The sequence below is a fragment of the Serinus canaria genome, chromosome 2 (assembly GCF_022539315.1).
Source record: "Serinus canaria isolate serCan28SL12 chromosome 2, serCan2020, whole genome shotgun sequence".
NCBI lineage: Eukaryota > Metazoa > Chordata > Aves > Passeriformes > Fringillidae > Serinus > Serinus canaria.
The window spans coordinates 52,969,521-52,989,185 of record NC_066315.1 but is presented as its reverse complement, the minus strand read 5'-3'; the positions used below and the strand labels follow the sequence as shown (position 1 = coordinate 52,989,185).

Here is a 19,665-nt window from a genome sequence, read left to right as displayed (position 1 = left end):
CACAATGAACATAAAGTTCACGGATTATCAAATCCAAACCACAATACATGAGCTGCCTTTTCCCAACTTCTGCTGGTTTGGTTCCGATTTAGACCTGTCTGTCCCAGGAGCAAAGTCACTGTAAAAGGGCTGCTGCTGGACCAGCATGCAGATGTGACAGACCACAGGGACTGCCACCCCAAACCATCTTTGAAGTTGGTTACAGAAAACCTGGAGACAAACGTTACAGAAAAATCAGAGCACTTTGCTGACACACCATCCAGAAAGCCTTATAGCCAGGCTTCCAGAACAACTGACAGATCCCAATCATTCAAGTCTGAACACACAGACTGGAAAAAGGGAATAATATTTTAATTTCAGGGAAGAAGATGGACGAAGGCAGAGAAGGAGGTTATGGAGCTTGTCCAAAACAACATGACAACACTTGAAATCAGGATCAAATAAAGGAAACAAAAGGGCATATTGCTTGGGTTCTGGAGAATGTATATACAGAACACACAGGGTTCTTCAGAAAGACATACTGACCTCTACACTGTTTGAGTTAACAGGAAAAGCTGAAAAATGCAATAAAATAAAAAAACTAAAGCTTACTTGGCGGAAGAGGCTCATCGATAGTTGGGTAGTGATGATGGTCAGGCCTCAGAGAAGGAAGCTGGCTGACTGGCTGAGAATTATGGAGTAAAGGACAATCACCTATGGACAAGATATTCAAGACATTGACAGTCATTTACTGTTTTTACAATGTGGTTCAAAAAATGTGTTACTGTAAAACAAGTGATTATTTTAAAAATAGGTTAACCTGGTGTACTAGCATCTCTGGGTATTCCTATTTTCAAGGCACTATTTTAATAGCAACTCATAAGGCAAAGAAGTATTAAAATAATGCAGTCAAGTCTCTTGAGTCAATGCTGAACTATTATGGGCCAGATTCTGGATTCACAGACACACAAGTGTAAGCGATAGAAGAATCAGGCTTGATCTCTGAGAAATACTGTTCATGTACAACTAAGCTCAAGCTTCTGCAGCAACTGGCAGGAACATGCAAAATCCTGGTTCCAACTTTTAACTCATTCCATCGGTGGAATAAAAGGCTAAAAGCTGCCTTGGATCTTTCTCTCCTTTTCAAAAAGATCAATGGCTGCGTATGTAGACTGTAATGGCAGGATTTTGCAGTCCCTTCAAAGCAGAAGATGATCCCCTTCCATGGGTATTTTTCAAAATTTAAAGAGTCCATCTTGGGATGAAGGAGAGAGAATGAGAGAAGGACCAGAAACAGGTAGGAGACAGGTGGTAGAAGAGAAGGATAAAAGATAGTGAGATATAGTCAGGATCTGAGATAAGGAAGGAAGACCTGAGACAGAGAAGAGGGAAAGAAGAAGAAGGAGAAGAAGAAGAAAAAGAGTCACACAGGATACAGTGCAGAGTAAGTTTTTAAACACTAACATTGTATATATGTCCATAGAATTGCTTGGATTGGAATGGACCTTAAAGATCGTCTTGTTCCAATTGCCCTGCCATATTTAAATATGAAATAAAGGAAACCTAAGAAAATGTCCAAACTCACATTCTTTTGAGAGGAACAAGTAACTTAAGATCAAGTCAATGCTTATAGAATCCTTTAAGAAATAAGACATTCTAGTAGGGATGAAAAAGCATTCCATATCTTAGACTTAACATGCTAAAACTTCACAGGTTCCAGAATAAAGATTCCTTCTTGCCTTGTCTCTAAAATCTTAGAAACCAGGACTATTTATCTTACTAATGGACATATTTGCATATTGTGTGGTAACAGTTTTTGACTGTAACTTCCAGCTTGGCTTGTTAATACAGATACACTCCAAATTGCATAAACATAATACTTAATTGCATCAGAAAGATGCAGCTTATGGAAAAAGATACATTAAGCTGAATGGTTCTGGTGATTCTGGGAATATTAAGCCAAATTCACTGTGTACCAGCTAGTTTAGCTCTCTTCAATGTTAGAATCTTAACAGCCAAAAAATGAACATTTTGTAAATATCCCTAAACATATACCAATCGAATGTAAAAACAAATTTACCAAAAAAAAATTAAATACCTTTTTCTTCTTAAAAAACCAACAACTAGAATGCAGAAGCCAATTTTGTATAAAACTGTAAAAAAACTCACACCTCTTAGAAATGAGAAAAATCACTTAGATAAAAATACTCCTCCTTCTAGGTGCTCTGATGATACCGTATGGCCTGCTAAATGCCTTCATTAAACCACTTGTGCATAGGCGTACCTCACAGATGTATCTGCTGCATGTTTTGAACAGACAGCAGAGTTACATAAGTTTATGACTCAGTGCTAAAAGTCCATCTCTCACAGCCTTAAAAACTGTGCTGCTACTACAGGTGTAGCACCGATTACAAGATCACCCATCTATGTTTCTTTACTTACCTCACCACAATTGACTCTCCCCTAGTCAAGATAGTTACGCCAAGCCAGCGGAAGCATGGTAGTGTCAGTAACCTGGAGTGGGTGGAGGTGACCACATCTAATGGATTTGTAACTGCTGCCAAGTCATGGAGCAACATGCACATTGACTGAGGCACACCTGGTGCCACCGAGAGAGTGCTAAGAGCTGGGTGCCCTTCAGACACACGCACAGCTAAACAAGGCAAAGCCACCACGGACCCTGCAGTGCCTCTTTATGGAGGCTCAAGTCTTGGTGCTGTACTGAATCCATGTGCAGACGACACCCTCTCCCACCACAACCCCTATCAAAAGCTCACACAGTTTAAAACAACCACCAAACCTGCACATATGATCTCACACATACAAAAGCTCGTACCCCTTTAGCTATTCTTGCATGTAAATGCTGTTCACAAGCAATGGCTCTTGCCTGCAAGGAAGGAAGCTGGGTTTCTATGCCTTTGTACTTCTGAAAATTTAATGATTTGCACTAGATTCTTCTTTACAGAATCAGTAAGTCTGTCCCTAGTCCCAGTTGTCTACAAAGTATTGACACAGGCTGGTGTTAATTTTATCTGCAGGGGTAGGGTCTGTGGCAAAGAAAGTTGTGAGTAAATAAATTGAGAATGGAGAAGGAAAACAGAGATGAATGCTTTAATTGGAGTTCCTCAGTGATACCCAAATAGGTTATCCTTTTGCTGCCATTTTAATTTGGCGTCATTTAGAGAGAGACAAATGACTCAGAATTAGGGAGTGCAAAGACTACCTCTTGACCTTGCTACATGCTCCTGAGCTGCAGCTGAGTCCTTTATTTCTTCAGCTAGAGAAATATTATACACTAGCTGAAAAAGAGAGGAGTGATCAACTCCCCTTCTTCATATAACTGCAGAGAGCATGAAAGGAGTTACCAAAGGGGGAGACTTAATATAACTGTGAACGAATTGGAAAAAATAGTATCTAAATTACAAAGACAAAAATAAATTTAAAGTATATTCTATCTCAAGGGAAGGATAGGGATATGAGTATGAGAATTTTATTTAATATAGTCAAATTTGCAAAGTATCTAAGAAAAACTATAAATCTCTGTTGAGTCGTCCTATGATCTGTGATATCTAAGGTACATTCTTTTGACACTTGGAGAATTGGAACAAATGGGGCTCGAAAACTGTGTTTGTAAGAGCTTATGATTATGTATGGCTAACAAACATTTACAGAAACTGGCCCAAAACTTTATGTGGTGCAAATCAGTATATCTGCCCTTTGACAAGCACAAGCTGGTCCTCTCACTGACTATCAGAGACATGGCAGCACAGCAGACATGTGATATGGAAAAATCCCAGGAAAAAAGGAATGAGTTGGTGGATGTGATAATGCTGATCTGCCACATAACTAAAGTAACTGATCTTGATTTTATAATGATGCATGTATATCTACAGTAATTCGCATATACAGATCCCTACCTGATTTAGTTGTTTTTCTTGGGATTTTTAAGGACAGGCTCAATTATCCAACCCTCCCTTTTATCTGGCCCAGCTCACAGCCCCTGAGTTTGTAAGAAATAAACCGTGAGCTGAAACCTCAATTATCTGATGCCTTCTGTGACATCTAGATAATCAGGGTCGCCCAGAGCATCAGTTTTCAGGATCTAACCTTCTCTTCTGCTGCTTGGACCTGCTACTGGGGTGTCTAGACCCTCTGTGGCTCTCTGTGGATTCCCACCATGAGCTACTAGTTCATCTGGCCACTGGGAGGAGCCATCCACTTGTTCCCTGTCCAGCTCAGGGCTCTGAACTGAATCTGGCACTGACTCAAAAGCACTGTTCTCCTCCTCATCATCATCCTGAGAGGAAAAGACCGTGCTCTCGGAAATCTTTGCGCTGTCGACGGAGGAGAAGCGCGTATGGCTGGAGAAGCGATTGTTACTGTCGTAGCAGGAGGTGCTGTAGCACGAAGTGCTGTAGCAGGAGGTGCTGTAGCAGGAGGTGCTGTAGCAGGAGGGGCTGTAGCAGGAGGTGTCACACGCCTCACATTCGTTGTCACCATTGGGCCTGGAGCTTGACTCGCTCTCACTTCCTGTCCTGGGGGGTTCCCCATCCAACAGCCCATCATTCAAGTCAGAGAGTTGCTCATCCAAGGTCCCAGGAGGCACCGTGCTCTGGCTGAAGTTCTCTTCAGCCTCGTTTTCCAGAGGAGGCTCTGCTGCCATGGTCTCACTCTCACTGACCACCTCCTTATCCATCATCTCCTTGACAGTAGACTCCTCATCATTCTCCCTGCCATTACCACCATCTTGCTCTTCTTCCCCATCGCTGCTCATCTGTGCTGAGGGCAGGCTGTGGAGCAGGTTGTGTATCCGTATGTAGTGTGTGCGAGGGGTCTCTGGCTCACCGCAAGCTGAAGCTATGACCGTCTCAAGTTCAGACACAGGCAGGGAGCACGGCCTGTTTTTCCTCTTTGCTGTGGTCCTCAGTTGTAGCTTGTTGTCTTCCTCCTCCTGGGCTGAAGCCCCTTCTTCCTCTTCATCCTGACTCTTCTCTAGGTCTTTGCCAGCATGCACATCTGCACTCACCTCATCAATATCTACCGTTTCTACGCTGGTCAAGACTCCACCATCTCCCTGAATACCAGAATTGACTTTGTTATTTTCCCTAACTTCAGGCTCGGGAGGAGACATGCAAGCCGTCAGATCCGACTGCTCCATGAGGTCTGTAGCACTCAAAGAAGGCAGCACTTCTCCTGGGATGGATTCCAAGGGCTCAGGAACTGGCACCGCATCAACCTCCCCATCTCCTGCTAGCTCTTCATTTAAGCTGTTCTGGTTGACTTCCCCAGGAGGTTTGACAGCCCCTGGGCTATCGACACTGTTCACACTGTATCCATTTAGCTGTTGTGGAGCTGCACTTTCTGAGGTCACTGTGTTGATGCATGGAGGCTCACCGAGGCTTTCCTCTGTGGGGTTGTTCAAAGGGCTTTCCGGGAGGTCAGCTGGCTCAGGATCTGCACTAATGGAGACCTCTTCATCATCTGTATGAGACAGGAAAAGGAATTACTTACTCTTTTAACAAGAAGTGTTGACTGAACCAGAGGATTGGCTGTGGGGGCACAAGCATCCACAGCAATCTGAGAAAATTAAAAGCATAAAATACAGTGTGAAATGAGTAGGCAACCAAACAACTATCAAGAAGTGCTGAGGTTTTTTTTTGCTAGGCAGTCTTTGTATATTGGATTTAATCATGGGTTTACTCATGGTGGTAATCTGTATGCAGCAACCTGCCTCCTTGCAGCATTACCTGAAGGTAACACCTTCTTGAAACTTCTCCTTGAGCCAAAATGGCATCAGAGGAATACTATGGGAATCTTCTATGAGATTTTAATGACAGTCTTCTAGTCACACTGAAGCTGACAAGACTCCACAACAGAGAATGCAAAAACTGTGTTTGCCACCCCTGAAAGGCAAAACACTTCCCCCAAAATATCCCTTGACATGATCCTCGTCTGTACCACCTCCTCTTAGATGTCAAACAACCTGGGCTCTTTCATACCATCCAAATAGTCAAAAGACAGAAATCAGAGTTTTCCAGCAAGTGAAAAGCAATGATTTCCAGCCACTAATGCAGTTGCTGTTGGCTCAACAAACTGTAGCAGAGAGGGCAGAGAGGCTGAAAAGCAAAGAGTCCCTGAGAAATACTGTTGAGACTGTGACACGAAAACCAAGGTTCGACCTTAGACTATCACGACCGTCAGTTCCAAATTACTACACGAGAACATTAACAAAAACCAAACCAAGAGGGAGGCAACAAGTGGAACATAGAATTATTTTTTGTTTTACTTTTTTCATTAAAACAATTAAATTGAGACATTTTCTAATCATCTTTGGTATTACATTCTCCATTTTTACTTATGAAGTGTTCAAATGCAGATGACTACAAACAGTGCCCCATATAACGCTTTCACTAGGGCAGGTGATAGAGAAGCAGATGAGACTTCAGTTTTCCTGCTCTCTTCTCTTCTAGAGAAGTGGTGGAGTATTTGGAACAGTCAGTAATAGAGGTATATGAGACACCAGTAGCTCTATCCTAAGGGGAAAGAGGGAAGAAACTGTGACTCACGACGCATCCTGTGATGCAGGACTTTATGCACTTCCCTTTGCTCATGACTGTACCTGAAGTCCCAGAGCAGCCAGGAATTAATACAGATTTCTAAAGAGAAAGAATGCAAACAAACAAAAAAAAACGTCTAGAAATCTAGATAAATGATGGGTTAAGACTGAGAATTACCTGGATGGATGGAAGAAGTTATCTCAAATCGGAACTGCAGCTGGCCACTGACATGATCTGTAGGAAGTCTGCGACCCAGAGTGTAGCTTACAACCCTGTCCCTGAAAGAAAACAAATATTGTCACAATAGACTATAACCTACCCTATGTCTATTATGCATAGATAAATCTGCTGTGTCCTACAAAAATACATAGTAAAATACATAAAGGCTATTCATCCCAGCCATGAGGGCATGTTGACTTGCATACAAGAAAACAAATGGCAGAGGAGAGGACAATGTCTTCAATTACAATGGAACAGCTGAGTAAGTGAGTTAGACAGGCTGCTGGGACATACAAGCACATATGTATAAATATAGAGAGAATGGTGGGAATGAAACTTCTGCAGTATGGGTATGAAAATAGCGACATGGGAAGCAAACAACTCCCACTTCAGCTATTGTAACAAGAATTTGCTTCCCTGCAGATCTGACCATCTACCTTTTCATAGAACCTCACATTTCTGTATTTTCATCCCTTCACCGTGTCCGTAAAATTCAGCTTTCCTGTTCTTGTTTACAAAACCCTGCGCAGGCCAGTCCCCGCATACCACCTTCTCTCTCTAAACTGGCTGAGTGACTGCTCTTCATCTCTTTCCACCCCTCTTACCTCTATGAAGCTGAAATATCAGGAGAACACCTTCCTGACAAGGTTGATCAATGACTCCATTCTGTTCTTGTGCAGGTCCCTCCCTTTGCCACACTTCATCCACCCCTCAGAACAGAATGAAACTATAGAAGAGATTAACTTCCCAGCTGCCCACAATGAGGCTGAATCAATCTTTGCAAAGCATCTCTTGAGTGTAACGGGTTCACTAAATAATAATACTTATATACCTTTTGAAAGAAACATAGTTCACTTCCAGTTGAGCCAAATATACTTGCTAGCATAGTTTCACATGCATCAGAAACTCATAAATGAGACGACCTCAAGATTTGCGTACAACCTCTTTGAACTTGTGTGCATACTTCTCACTGAGCTTGCCTGAGATTTAAATGCCACTATTGGTATTAAAACTGAGCCAGATCTAGTGCAGGTTGGAGGCACTGCTCTTGGCACAGTAATCCTTAGATAGACAGTGTTTACAACAAGGAAGTAAAATAGGAAGTTATAATCAGAAGATGATGAGAAATCTCATACAGAGGAAAGCCAGTGATACCAGTTACAGGGTTCTGCCTTCCCCAAGCTGTTCTTATCCATCTGGTTTCTAAAAAACTACTCTATCTTCTCTACTTGAGAAACAGGGAAGTAGCTTAGTCCCTTCTGGTAGATTCAGCTGTCAATATCACAGCCAGTTTCTGAACCAGCTGCTCAAAACCACTTCCAACAAGCTCATCTTCCCGCTGCTCTGCTCAATTGAGATCCAATTATCAGAAATGCCTTATTGGAAACTGCATTGCATATGCTTTCCTCAGAAGATGATTCTTTTTCTCCCTTGCTCTTCAAGGTCTGAACATTACAGGCTTAGAGACAGCTTTTTGGCTTTTTTTGATTACTATCCATCTTCCTTAAATTGGTTTGTGTTATTTTGGCAGCATACACTTTCCAAGGACTTTCATGCAATGGGGAAGCAGGGCAGCACTTGTGAGCTCAAGGTTGTTCCTTGGCAGCAGGGTAGGGTCAAGAAAGCATTAGTTACAACATGCCACATATATATTTTTATAATATTTCCCCTTTACAGAAATTAAAAAGAGAAGAAACAGATCTGGCATGTTTTTAGTCCATAGGTAATTCCCTGAAACATGAAAATAGCCTGCTGATAACATTAAAATAATATTCAAATTGAAAATATTGCACTCTCCAAATTCGCAGCCATGATACACAAAAAACGTTTTCTTTCCTGAATGCCAGCTCTCACTTTTTGAAACGCCATGCATACGGTTATAGAGGGAATTCTGTCTGGCCCACAGTCCTACACATTCTAATTAAAATCAACACCATTTATCAGACAAGTGTCAGTTTAATAACTTCCCCTCAACATCATTATATCGCAATAATGACATATCACCAGGGACTTCAGAACAGCAACGCACTCATTGAACAATGCAAGCAGCAAAATTTACCCAATGGCATGTCTTTCCAAGAGGCGCTGAACCGGCATGGAGAGTTTTCCCAGAAAACGCTTGATGATCGGTCGGCTCTTTGCAAATTTGTCTTTAACTTCTATTTCCAGGACATCAGTGGGCAGGGAGACAAAGCTGAATTGCTGAAATAAAAGAAGGGTACAGAACAATAAGCTGGTGGCTAGGCCACAGCAACACAAAGTACTACAGCTGAGAGGCACACCTCAGCACAGAGATGTGAGGACCTAGTGAGGTGAATGATACATGATCACTCTTTTCAGATAGACTGTTTTGAAATATCTCCTTTTCTGTTCATCTATGTCCCAGCTTAAAAAGGAAGAACTCTGAAAACTCTATTTATCTGGATCAGTCTCCTGCCCTGGTTCATGCCACAGTCTCACAAAGAGCTCAACCAGAAGGAAAGCCACAGCACAGGCTACTGTCACAAGCAATACTGGGAAAAACAGGAACAGCACCATCTGAACTACTCCTGTCACGAAGAGCATTGAAATGTGTTGACTGCTATCTCAGCTGGTCTGGTCATAAGAACCTCTACTTTTCAGCAATATTTCAGTTAGCTTTTAGAGACTGAGCGCATGCAAATCTGGGGTAGGAACAAGGAGAGAGATATTTCAGGTTACAGGAGCAAGCATGAGAACATTGGGGCACCTGGAAATGTCTATATGTCCCAAAGGTCAATTTAAAAATAGTAGTGAGGAGAAAATATATTAGATAACTTGGCTTTGCTTTCTCCTAGACTGGCTAAATTCAGTACAGGTGTGGAGCTGGTGACACAGGTCACAATAATTTTTAGAAACATCTGCTAGTACTAGCATATAATCAATCAAGAAAGCACATTTCTGCTGTGGTGCACAACTGTAGGAAAACTGTCAAACCACTGTTAACCTGAGAGGTCAGTATTGATCTGGAAGACAGTTTCTGTGGTAAGTGAATATTGAGATGGATGAAAGGATTTTTCTAGTTTTCCCCCTGCCAAACCCAATCTTCACAACAGAATCATTCTCTGTGTTATCAAGGCCTGGAGTTATAGCCCAAAATCACTTGCTCTATTGAATCATGGTCTAATTCAGAGAGGCTTAGTTTAAATGGCTTCAAATGAAACCAACATGAGTGGGATATTCTGTTAATCACGCCCTGCAAAAATGTAATTAATGAGAGAAGTACAATTCAAATGAGCTAAAGTGTTATTTTATTCTTGTTTTCTTCTACATCTTTGCAACAGACTACCAGTTAAAATAGATGCACCAAACAGGAGAACCTGAATTCCCCATGTATAACTGAAAATTGCCTTTAAAAAATAAGTTGTCTTACTATTACTGTTTCACCTGCTAAAAACCTTGAGCAACTACCAGTTCATGACACTTGAAAGCAGAAGAAGGGAATTAACTTTAAAATGAATTATTGTAACATAGAGCAATTTGCCATTTGATGAATTTTCCTTTTTTGTGCTGCTGACTCCTATATTGTAAAAGTCTCTGTGGGGTGGAGCATGCACACACAGAGGCAGAGAGCGAACTGTCCACAAGTGAAAAGCAAAATGTAGGGTCAATGATCTGAATACCCTGAGGTCAATAATATACTGTCTTGTGGTGAAACTCTGAAGGAAATCAGAATCTGCATGGAAATTTATTTTCATAGTATCACGTGGAACCAAGCCTGATAGCTCCTTCCTTGCAGAGGACACTTATTGGCCTTTTCCAGAGTAATAATCAGCACCTGAACAGAGAGTGTGGACCCAAAAAGTAAGATGTATTGGAATCAGCCAAAGAAAATGTCCCTTTTCCCTTGAACAGCTGTGCCTCAAGACATACAAACACCAGGATATTCCATAAAAAGTGTAAAATCCAATTGTGCTCAGATTCCATCACCTGCCAAACTGTTGCATTTTGGTATACCAAGACTGTCCTGGGACCAGGCCCTGGTCCGTGATCACAGCTCCCAAATGTTTCCTCTAGAAGGATGTTCTCACTCATAAAACCAACAGCATTTTGGAAACACAGTTAAGCCTTTAAGACCAGAAGTGTCCTGTGGCAGAGCTCAAAGGCTTTGCCACTTTTAGGCAACTGCAGTTTGAGATCAAAAGTGAACTCACTGAAATGGGTTTGGACACTGCTTGTAAAGCAGTGCTAATTTTACATAATTCAGTTTTCCATTATCCAAGAAGTTGCTTCTGCTGTTGCTCTCATCTAGTTTAATTCTTATCGGGCAAGATTTTTCTAAGGCAATCTCTGACTGCAGGTGCCTCAAGCTCATGCCATCCATGCTGAAAATCCAAAAGGAATCACTGTTTGTAAAACAAATGGGCCTCTAGCCCTCTGCAAAAATGGATCATAGCAAAACACCTTGGTTTAAGAACTCAGAGACTTACAAATGCATTTTCAAAAATCACCAATCACTTTTGAAAACCTGTTTCTTGTGACATTTAATGATTGGAATGCAATCTTTGGATGTGGAAGCAAAACACCATCAAATCCTACTTTCCCTCTTGTCCTTCATCATCTTTTCTGACAAGTGCCAGACCCTGTACCTTAGCCACAAAATACTGATTGTACTTACACTGTTCAAAGCCTTGGGTTTACTATGCTGTCTGGAAGAGAAAGGACTCTGTGTTTCATGGTCTTATCCAACATAACTAACTCAAAGTACTAATATATTACTGATGGAATAAATTTAATCTTCTCTTTGCCTAATATTTGTTAACTATCACATAGTGGCCAGTTTGTGAAAATGAAAGCATAGGCTTCACATCTAAGTTAAAAAAAAAACCAACAAACCCAAAATCCCAAACAAAGGAAAACAAAACAACCCCACCATACCCCCAAGTCCCCCAAACAAACAACCAAACAAAAAGAAGCTGATTATAAATTCTGTAGTACCCTTGGATTAACATTCGGGGATGTTGTGATTAATAATTCATCCCAAGGAGAGGTAAAAAAGGAGGCTGCAAAATCTCAACAGAGATAAAAATCAACTGTCTTAAGGAGGAGGGAAGTTTGATGAAGTTTCTAACACATGCTCAGAAACTTCACCATTGATAACCAAAAGAGCTGCATTTTAAGAACAAGTCTGCTGACATTTTTTTATGTTACTATTACAATTTTTAATGTAAGTCTTCTGTTATTTGGAACTTTTCTTATTCTTAAAACTCTTAGCATTACAGAATTAAGTCAGAAGTTCAGCTTTCATGTTTAAAAAAGTGAAATACTCATAGTGGCAGAGGAAAAGCAAGAATACAAAAACTTTAGCATAATAAGTTCAAGTATACTATTTTTAAAATATTTCTGATTTTTTTGGCAGTCATTACCTGAAGCCAGATTCTTTTATCTTTTTCATCTGGCATTGACTACTATTTTCTTTCACAATATAAACCAGCAATTTTTACCCTAAATGTTTTCACTGGGGCCACAGCTCACTTTGTGGGCTTGTTCATTGGTTGTTTTTATTCTTCCCCACAAAAGTTTAAATCCTTTGAATCACAACCACTAGTGCAAACCCTGCAAGACTGGTAAAGAACCTCATGGAATCTGCTGGAATACCAAGTCACTTAACTAAATTTTACACTGAGACTAACTGTAGAAAAGTATATTGAAGTTTACATAAATGGGCTTTTTTTTTTTTTTCCCACAGTCAAAAAAACAAAGTGAAAGTATAATTTCTGGAAGTTTTTCAATTCTAATGTCATGATTTTTTCCAAAGCTTCAGCCTCTCCAGCTCTTCAGAGGTCCACCAAACTTGACAATGGCTTCATGGAAGTGGTGGCTCTATCTGAGCCTTTTTTTTACTCAAATTTAAAAAAAAAAATCAAAGGAAGTAATGGATTTCAACAAAGGTGGTAACTCATCTATCAGAATAGCTACAGTTTTAAGTTCAAAGGTCAAGAAGAAAACTTTGTCTAATTACTGATTATATGTTCATTTGGATAATAGCTGACAACAGGACAGCTGTAAGAAAACAATTCACAACAATTTTTTTAAGTGTTTACTAGAACTTGAAGTTTTCACTTGATCCGAAACCAAAATTAAAGTAAAATCCATTATATAAAATGTAGGGAACAAAACTCTTGCAAGTAATCGGCAGACCACAAATTTATATATGATCTGCAGCAGTCAGTGGATGAGCAGGTAACAAACAGCAAGTTAAATGTCTTTTCACGGATTAGCCCAAGCCAGTACCTACCAGTGCATTGCCCTGTTTATCAGTTGCTGTAAAAAAACTCTTAGAACTTGAGATGATACATGACACAGCACACACCACGGAGGAGACAGCAGACTGCCTCAGCAGAATGAAATGCCTTTAGGAATAACCTGTTTCTCACAGAGGGCCTGGCCCTAGAAATAGCTTCTGACCCAATCTTGTAATGTGGTATCTGATCCTTACAAGCTAGGGATGCAAGAGCTCTCCTTTATGGGAAAGATGAGGAAGTCCTCCACTGAAAAGAAGGGGGTAGTGAAACAGCTGCCCTTGTGTTTGGAAGCATCCCAGATTGAAAACCCCCATGAGTTAGAGGCTTTGGAAAAAAATACAGACCCTCCGGAGGGGAAAACCTTTTTAATTTCCTCTAGAAACGTATTAGGACTGTTAGAAGAATGTCTGCCAGCTGTATTCCTAAAAAGAAGCTACAATCAGAAAGTCTGAACACAAGGAATGATTGACAATCCCTGGTATACTGGGGAAAAATAGCACTTGTGAGCTGCAGAAAGGAGGCCTTGGGGAGGCTGATGTTTCCTAACCTCTGGAATGCCTGGGCCATGCCTGCATTAGGAAGACTTATGGTACAAATGTGAGTGGATCTGGAGAGCAAAGCAGCTGGTGCTCTGCACCTGACTACCAAATCCAGACATGTTGCAAGGGTTTTACCATGAAGTGACTCCAGGCTGGTACCCTGGATTGAATTTACTCCCACTTATTGTCTGAAAAGTGCTTGGTGCACTCCTGGAGCACATCTGTTCACTTCCATTCTGCTGAGAGTAATTGAGTTCATGCACTTCTGGAATGACAAGCAGTGTCTTTAGTGGGGAGAGCAGGAGATTTGCTTTGAAATGGATCTCTTGAATGGAACGCAAATACTATTATAGACAGACCCAGAGAATTGCTACAAACCACGATCAATAGAACTAGTTAGTATGTGTATTATTTTCCTAATGTCTTCTTCAATTTTTTCCTTTTTAGGGTGCAATTGCACCTCTCTGGAATTATGATGTCTAGGAGGAAACAGACAAAGGAAACTTTGCTCTGGATGCAAAGTCATTACATCTCCCTACTTTCCCCACTTCTTCAGCCATTTGTCAATGCCTGTCTCACTTGCTACAGTAGCAAGAAGATGCAATGATGCTTGTTCCTACACATTTAATGCAAAGAGGGAGTAGGACAGTAGAGAGAGATTGTTTTAATTCCTCAGTAACAGAAGAGCTACAACATTTTAGCGCAACTTATTGCACATCAGAGAATCTATACCAGGCTCATCCTTAAAATGCTCCTTCCAATGGAAAAGCTTTAGCTGATATTTTCTCAGGCATCAAAATCAGAAAGGTATAATTAATTATTTCCACAGAAATACAGAAATAGAGGGAGAGTAAAGAGCAAAAGTGGCGTGATAAAGAAAATCATAGCAGGATATTGACATGTTAACTCTTCTTGGGTTAAGCAGTGTATCATCAGTAGTGGCTCCAGTCATTAATAAGTCATTAGGGTTCTCCTTTCATTTACACAGATTTTGCACAGCTGCACCAGCAGATTCACTCTCACAGAGACACAAATCAGAATCAAAGCTACCTAGAATCAGCTGAGACTTTCATACTCTCACACCATCTCAATGATCTAAATGTATATCTGATTTTACATTACTACTGGGCATCTTCAAGCACGATCTGTAAACACTGTAGTAAACACCACTGCAAGAGTTTCAGACAGTAACCTACTTTTCAGTGCCTATCTGATTCCAGGCTCAGCAATGGTTTTACAGACACAGATGATTATTTCATCAATGGGAACAGATCTTAAGGGGACCTTAATGCATGACATATAAAGTAAAGAACAAAGGCTCACACTAATGCTGACCTGGCAGCATGCATCTATATCCATTTATAAGAGAACAGAACTACTTCCAGACTTGGAATAGTTTTCATAGAAAGCCAGCTACTGGTGATGATTCATTTCCATGTTTTATTTTTACCAAACTTGTTTGCATCCCTGAATACAGACTGATCCTGGTGAATCAATAGCACTATCAAGGAAATTGTTGAAAAGAACAGAGCACGTCCATTAGCACCAATCAGACAAGTTATGGGCAAATCAAATTCTTTTAAAACAGTCAGTATAATAATTGGTAGACAGCATAATAAAGTCAGTATAATAAAGATAGATAAATTAATACAGTGGTGACAGGAAGAATTGGGCTCTTGATTTGGAGTTGAATAAGCAATAGAATTAAAAACAAAATTTATTTCTGATATCCTTCATGTACAGGGATGATACAAGCAGAAGAAAATCTTAAAAGGCTGTGAATTACATTTGATGGATGAAGATAAATTTATTCTTTCAGCTGAATATTTCATTAGTGGGTTTTGTTTCAAATACTCCAGTGAAACAATTACAGTCTTAATGCACATGCCATTTTCTGCCTGTATTTCTCTGTTCTTCATTCAAAAGCCTCCCCTACATGTCATTATTTTCCCATACAACACTACTTTGCACCAACAGCTGGATAAGCTCACCAAGAATTCCAATTTCTTAAGCTTTCTACAGTAATCCTTAGTGACAAGACAAAATACTGCAGAGTCAGTAGTGCCAAGGGCAGAGTTCCACTGCTGCTGTGGGTGGGGACATGCCTATTCCTACTATGAGAGACTGCTGGAACACAGTAGTGACTGCAGGGGGACAAATCCAATGCAGTTCTTTATTATTATGGCATGGCACATTTGTTGTTTTTTTTTTTTTTCCCCTACCATAAAAGGGATTCACATAAATGTACATTGATGTTCTAAAGTCTGATTCAATCCTTTCTACTGAACTCTTTCCAAGTCAGATAGGGCCTTCAGAAAACTGGCTTTCTGGATTTCTCCCTCAGATTTATCTCAGAATTGTCTACAAATTTATTAGCACAGCAAAGACTGAAAATATTTGAAGACTCTCATCATCACTAGTATACAAAACTAGCAAGACTGATAGTCTTCCAGATGCAGAAGTTGCAAGTAAAATGCAGTTCTAGAAGAATAACATCATTAAAAAAACCCTCTAGATGATTTTTCAAACCACAATCCATTCCTGAAGAAGCCAAAGTTGTCTTGGGTTTTCATCCTTCAATCCTCAACAGATATTAAAATCAGTAGATGTAAAGCTACAATTTGTCTGTGTAGTCCAACAATGTTTTACTCTTTACCTGGACATGTGTGCAGAAATGTTACACAGGGAAGCTACCACCCACAAGGCTTCATTCAGTCCTGATGACCCCTTTGGTGAAACTCATACTAAATTCAGGATCTGGATTTCACTTCACCTGTATATTGTTTTCATGCTTAGGTGTGAAGGCCTCCAAGTTCCTACAGCATAATCTTTTGTATTTGGCAGTAAGGAGGCCAGTCAGTGTGATGTTTCTGTTGCTTTTATTTTGGTCTTCTGTTGAAATTATGGAATGATTCTGTGAGGCCACAGCAGGGTTGCCAGCATTCTAGTGTTCTGAATATTAGATCAAAATCAGACCAAGCACAACACACTTTAGTTTAAATTTATACTGTTGATTCAAATATATTTAAACATCTTCTTCAATGGTTTTACTCTGCTCTGGAAAGACTCAGCTTTGCTCTAGTATCCCCTGCTTGTATGACTCTAGGTTTGTGCTACATCAGGTAGCACCCATTTTATCAGCCAACATAAGGCATCTAGAGAGGAAGAGAGTTAACATAAACCCCTTACTGCCTGATCTGGCTACCTTGGCAAACATTTTTCAGTCCCAGAACTGCTAGGTGGTCTATCACATACCAGTTCAGCATTCAGGATAACAGAATCATTGCCCAAGTTATAATTCTGCATTATGAAAAGCAGTCACACACCAGCACTCAGACAGTTGCATCTTGGCATTCCTGCAGGCAGCATCCAAACTCAGTGCTTCTATCACTGATGATGGCCTGCACTACAGAAGCCACCTCCCACTGGTGTTCAAGCCCCTGAGCGCTTCCTTCTTCTGATTTTGCATTGGTAATCTCGAGAGACAGCTTACGTGAGAAATTATCCAAGTGCAATATTTTTGAAAGGTGGTGAGTTATCTGAGGTGCAGAGAGCATGAAAATCCTGTACATCTGTGTAACAGATCTGACATACTAACTGCTATTTGTTAAGCACTCTTGCTCTCTGCTTATTCACATCAATTAATTCACTAGTGAAATGTGGCTGTCTTCAGAGTGATAAGGCAGCCATTCCAAACACTCTTTTGTCTCAGCTATATTTTAATAGTGTTTGTAAATGCTGACGCAAAGAAACAAGGAGTGAAACCACAGCAAGTTGAGATTGTTTTTAACCTAGTAGTGGGCTCCCATTTTAGGGCAATCTACTCCTCCAGAGTTAGATTACTGTAGTTGAAATTCAATGTGTTATTTAACAGATGACATTCCTACTACTTTAAATATTTTGAGCGGTTGCATCAGCCCATTTTTATAGTCATCTCATTGGCCATTCCTCAGAGCTCTCTTCCACTCACCAGTAAATAAAACAAGATTTGAGGAAACAGATTTGATTTGCTTAAGCTGCTATAGTTAAGAAAGAAACACCATAAATATATCTAGGGTAAAGTCCTGAAACCTTAAGTACTTTATCTGCCAAACCATAGAATTTCCTATCCAGTGGGAGGTATGTGAACTACTTTTTAAACCACTTTGCTTTGTTCCTGTGATCTATTACTTGTCTGAACTGTGTATCACTTCACTGATTTCTGAAAAATTAAATCTTTTAAAATGAGCTGTGTCTGAACAATATGACAGCACACACATTGTTTCAATCTGAAACAATATGGAAATATTGTTATTATTTTTCATGTGTCATTAGTGTCATTATTTTTCTACTATCTATATTAGAAGATAAGCATCCACCCTTCTCAATTCCACTACATATACACAAGAGTTGGGAAATGGGCAGTTCCTTCTGAGATTTTCTTTACATTTTATCTCCAGTCAGCATGATAGGACTGTTCATCCTTTGTGCTTTTGCAACTGTCTGGGCTGGCAGGGCAACACCTGCCTAATCTGGGACTGTAGAGTCAAGCTGTCCAGTGCCATACAGTTTCCAGGCACTGACTTCTTTAACATTACAGATGTTTCTTAAGGGCATGTGAAAACATACAGAAACATGTTCAAATTGATGCCTCTCTATCAGGAGAAGTCACCACCTTGGGCTTTAACTTGTCTCAGCCAAGAATTCTCAGTGTGAGGCCTCTTTCACCTCTATAGTGAGCCCTGCTGCAAGTGTCAAATTGTCACTTGCTACTCCTTATCTGTAAGAAATTTCCATTTTGTTATGGCCCTTTGTACAAAGTACTGCAAATCAGAGCAATGGAAGAATAGCTTTAAGTCAGGATAACTTGTGCTGAACAGCATTTGAGCAGCCTGTGAAATGAAGATGATCATCAATATTACATGAGACACATGAAAATTTGCCTGAGGTACCAGGGAGCTCCCAGCGTGTTTGTGTAATGCAGGTGGTTACTATACAAACAGAACAGCCTGGTAAGTATATGAGGAGGAACACCAGAACAAATTAATATAAACAAATCAGTCATCTTTCAGTCTGTAGGACTTTTAGTCCTGAAGCCCTTGAAAACTGAATTGACTCTTTCTGAATTTGCTCAATGGTAATCAAGAACATATAGTAAGAACCTTGTCTGCAGATATTTCAATGATTTTATTTCTCTTTTTCAAATTTTTTCAAGTTTAGCATCCAATACAAATCAGATAAGTCAACCAATTGAGAAAAAAAAAATCCCCTTCTATTCACATGGAGTGACAGAGAATCTAAGAAAAGAATGACCTTTCTGAAATAATAAATTGCTAAAATTTGTTTTTGCAAAAACAACTTGTGACTGATACTCTTAACGAAATGGCTATGGGTCCTCAGTGTTTTGTCACATCCATGAGTGAAAAGGGTGGACAGAAGAATGGCTACCACCATGATTCAGCAACAGTTTTCAGTCTTCCTTCTCTCCTTGTCCCATGAAGGTTGCAGAAAACCAGGCCTATGGTCTTCTGTGCAGCAGAAACCAATGCAGCATTTCAGTAACAAAACAAGGAGTTCAGACAGGCTGATTGCACAGACTGCAGCACAAATGCATACAGTTAAACATCCCAATATCAGCTGAGGAGAAGGCAGAAGGAGAACATGCTTACCATGGCTTGGCTCTTTTACACTCCCTTGCCACTCACAGCCTAACAACAGAAAGGGAGAAGCAGCACACTTGCACGCGATCAAGAAAACCTCTGGGCTGAACAGCAAAGCTGGAAGCCAGCTGTGCTCTTTTGTTTTCCCATGTCCATAATTAGGTCATTTCATTGTTTCTCCTTTTCTTGCTGCCAAATTTCATTTGGAAAAGAAATGCCAGCCCACAAACTCAGCCATTTGGCACAGCTTGAGGAGAAGACACCGGTGACATTTTATCAGAGCCACAGCCCTATGTACTGAGTATCACACACAGAGAGCAAGTTTCCCCTTCTCACCTGCTCCCCTCTAGTTCTGGGTCTTATGCACCTCACTGAAAGGTCTCTGCCAACCACCTGATCCTCCATGCCAGTTCTAGCTTGACCAGGTCCACAGCTGGACCTGGGACCTCTCAACCAGATACATCTGCTG

The 19,665-nt window shown here is 40.4% G+C and overlaps 1 protein-coding gene across 4 annotated transcripts in view; it reads right to left on the bottom strand.

Moving 5' to 3' along the window:
* HECW1 (HECT, C2 and WW domain containing E3 ubiquitin protein ligase 1) overlaps positions 1 to 19,665 on the bottom strand; it is a 250,514-nt gene that overhangs the window by 62,099 nt on the left and 168,750 nt on the right. For 3 of the 4 annotated variants that reach the window (XM_030237185.2, XM_030237191.2, XM_030237194.2), the window contains exons 7-10: positions 8,815 to 8,957; positions 6,714 to 6,814; positions 4,087 to 5,460; positions 592 to 693 (exon numbers count right to left, since the gene is read on the bottom strand). In XM_030237185.2, the coding sequence (XP_030093045.1) occupies positions 592 to 693; positions 4,087 to 5,460; positions 6,714 to 6,814; positions 8,815 to 8,957 (1,720 nt within the window). The remainder of the gene's footprint in view (positions 1 to 591; positions 694 to 4,086; positions 5,461 to 6,713; positions 6,815 to 8,814; positions 8,958 to 19,665) is intronic. The other variant, XM_050971192.1, reaches the window with a different exon arrangement.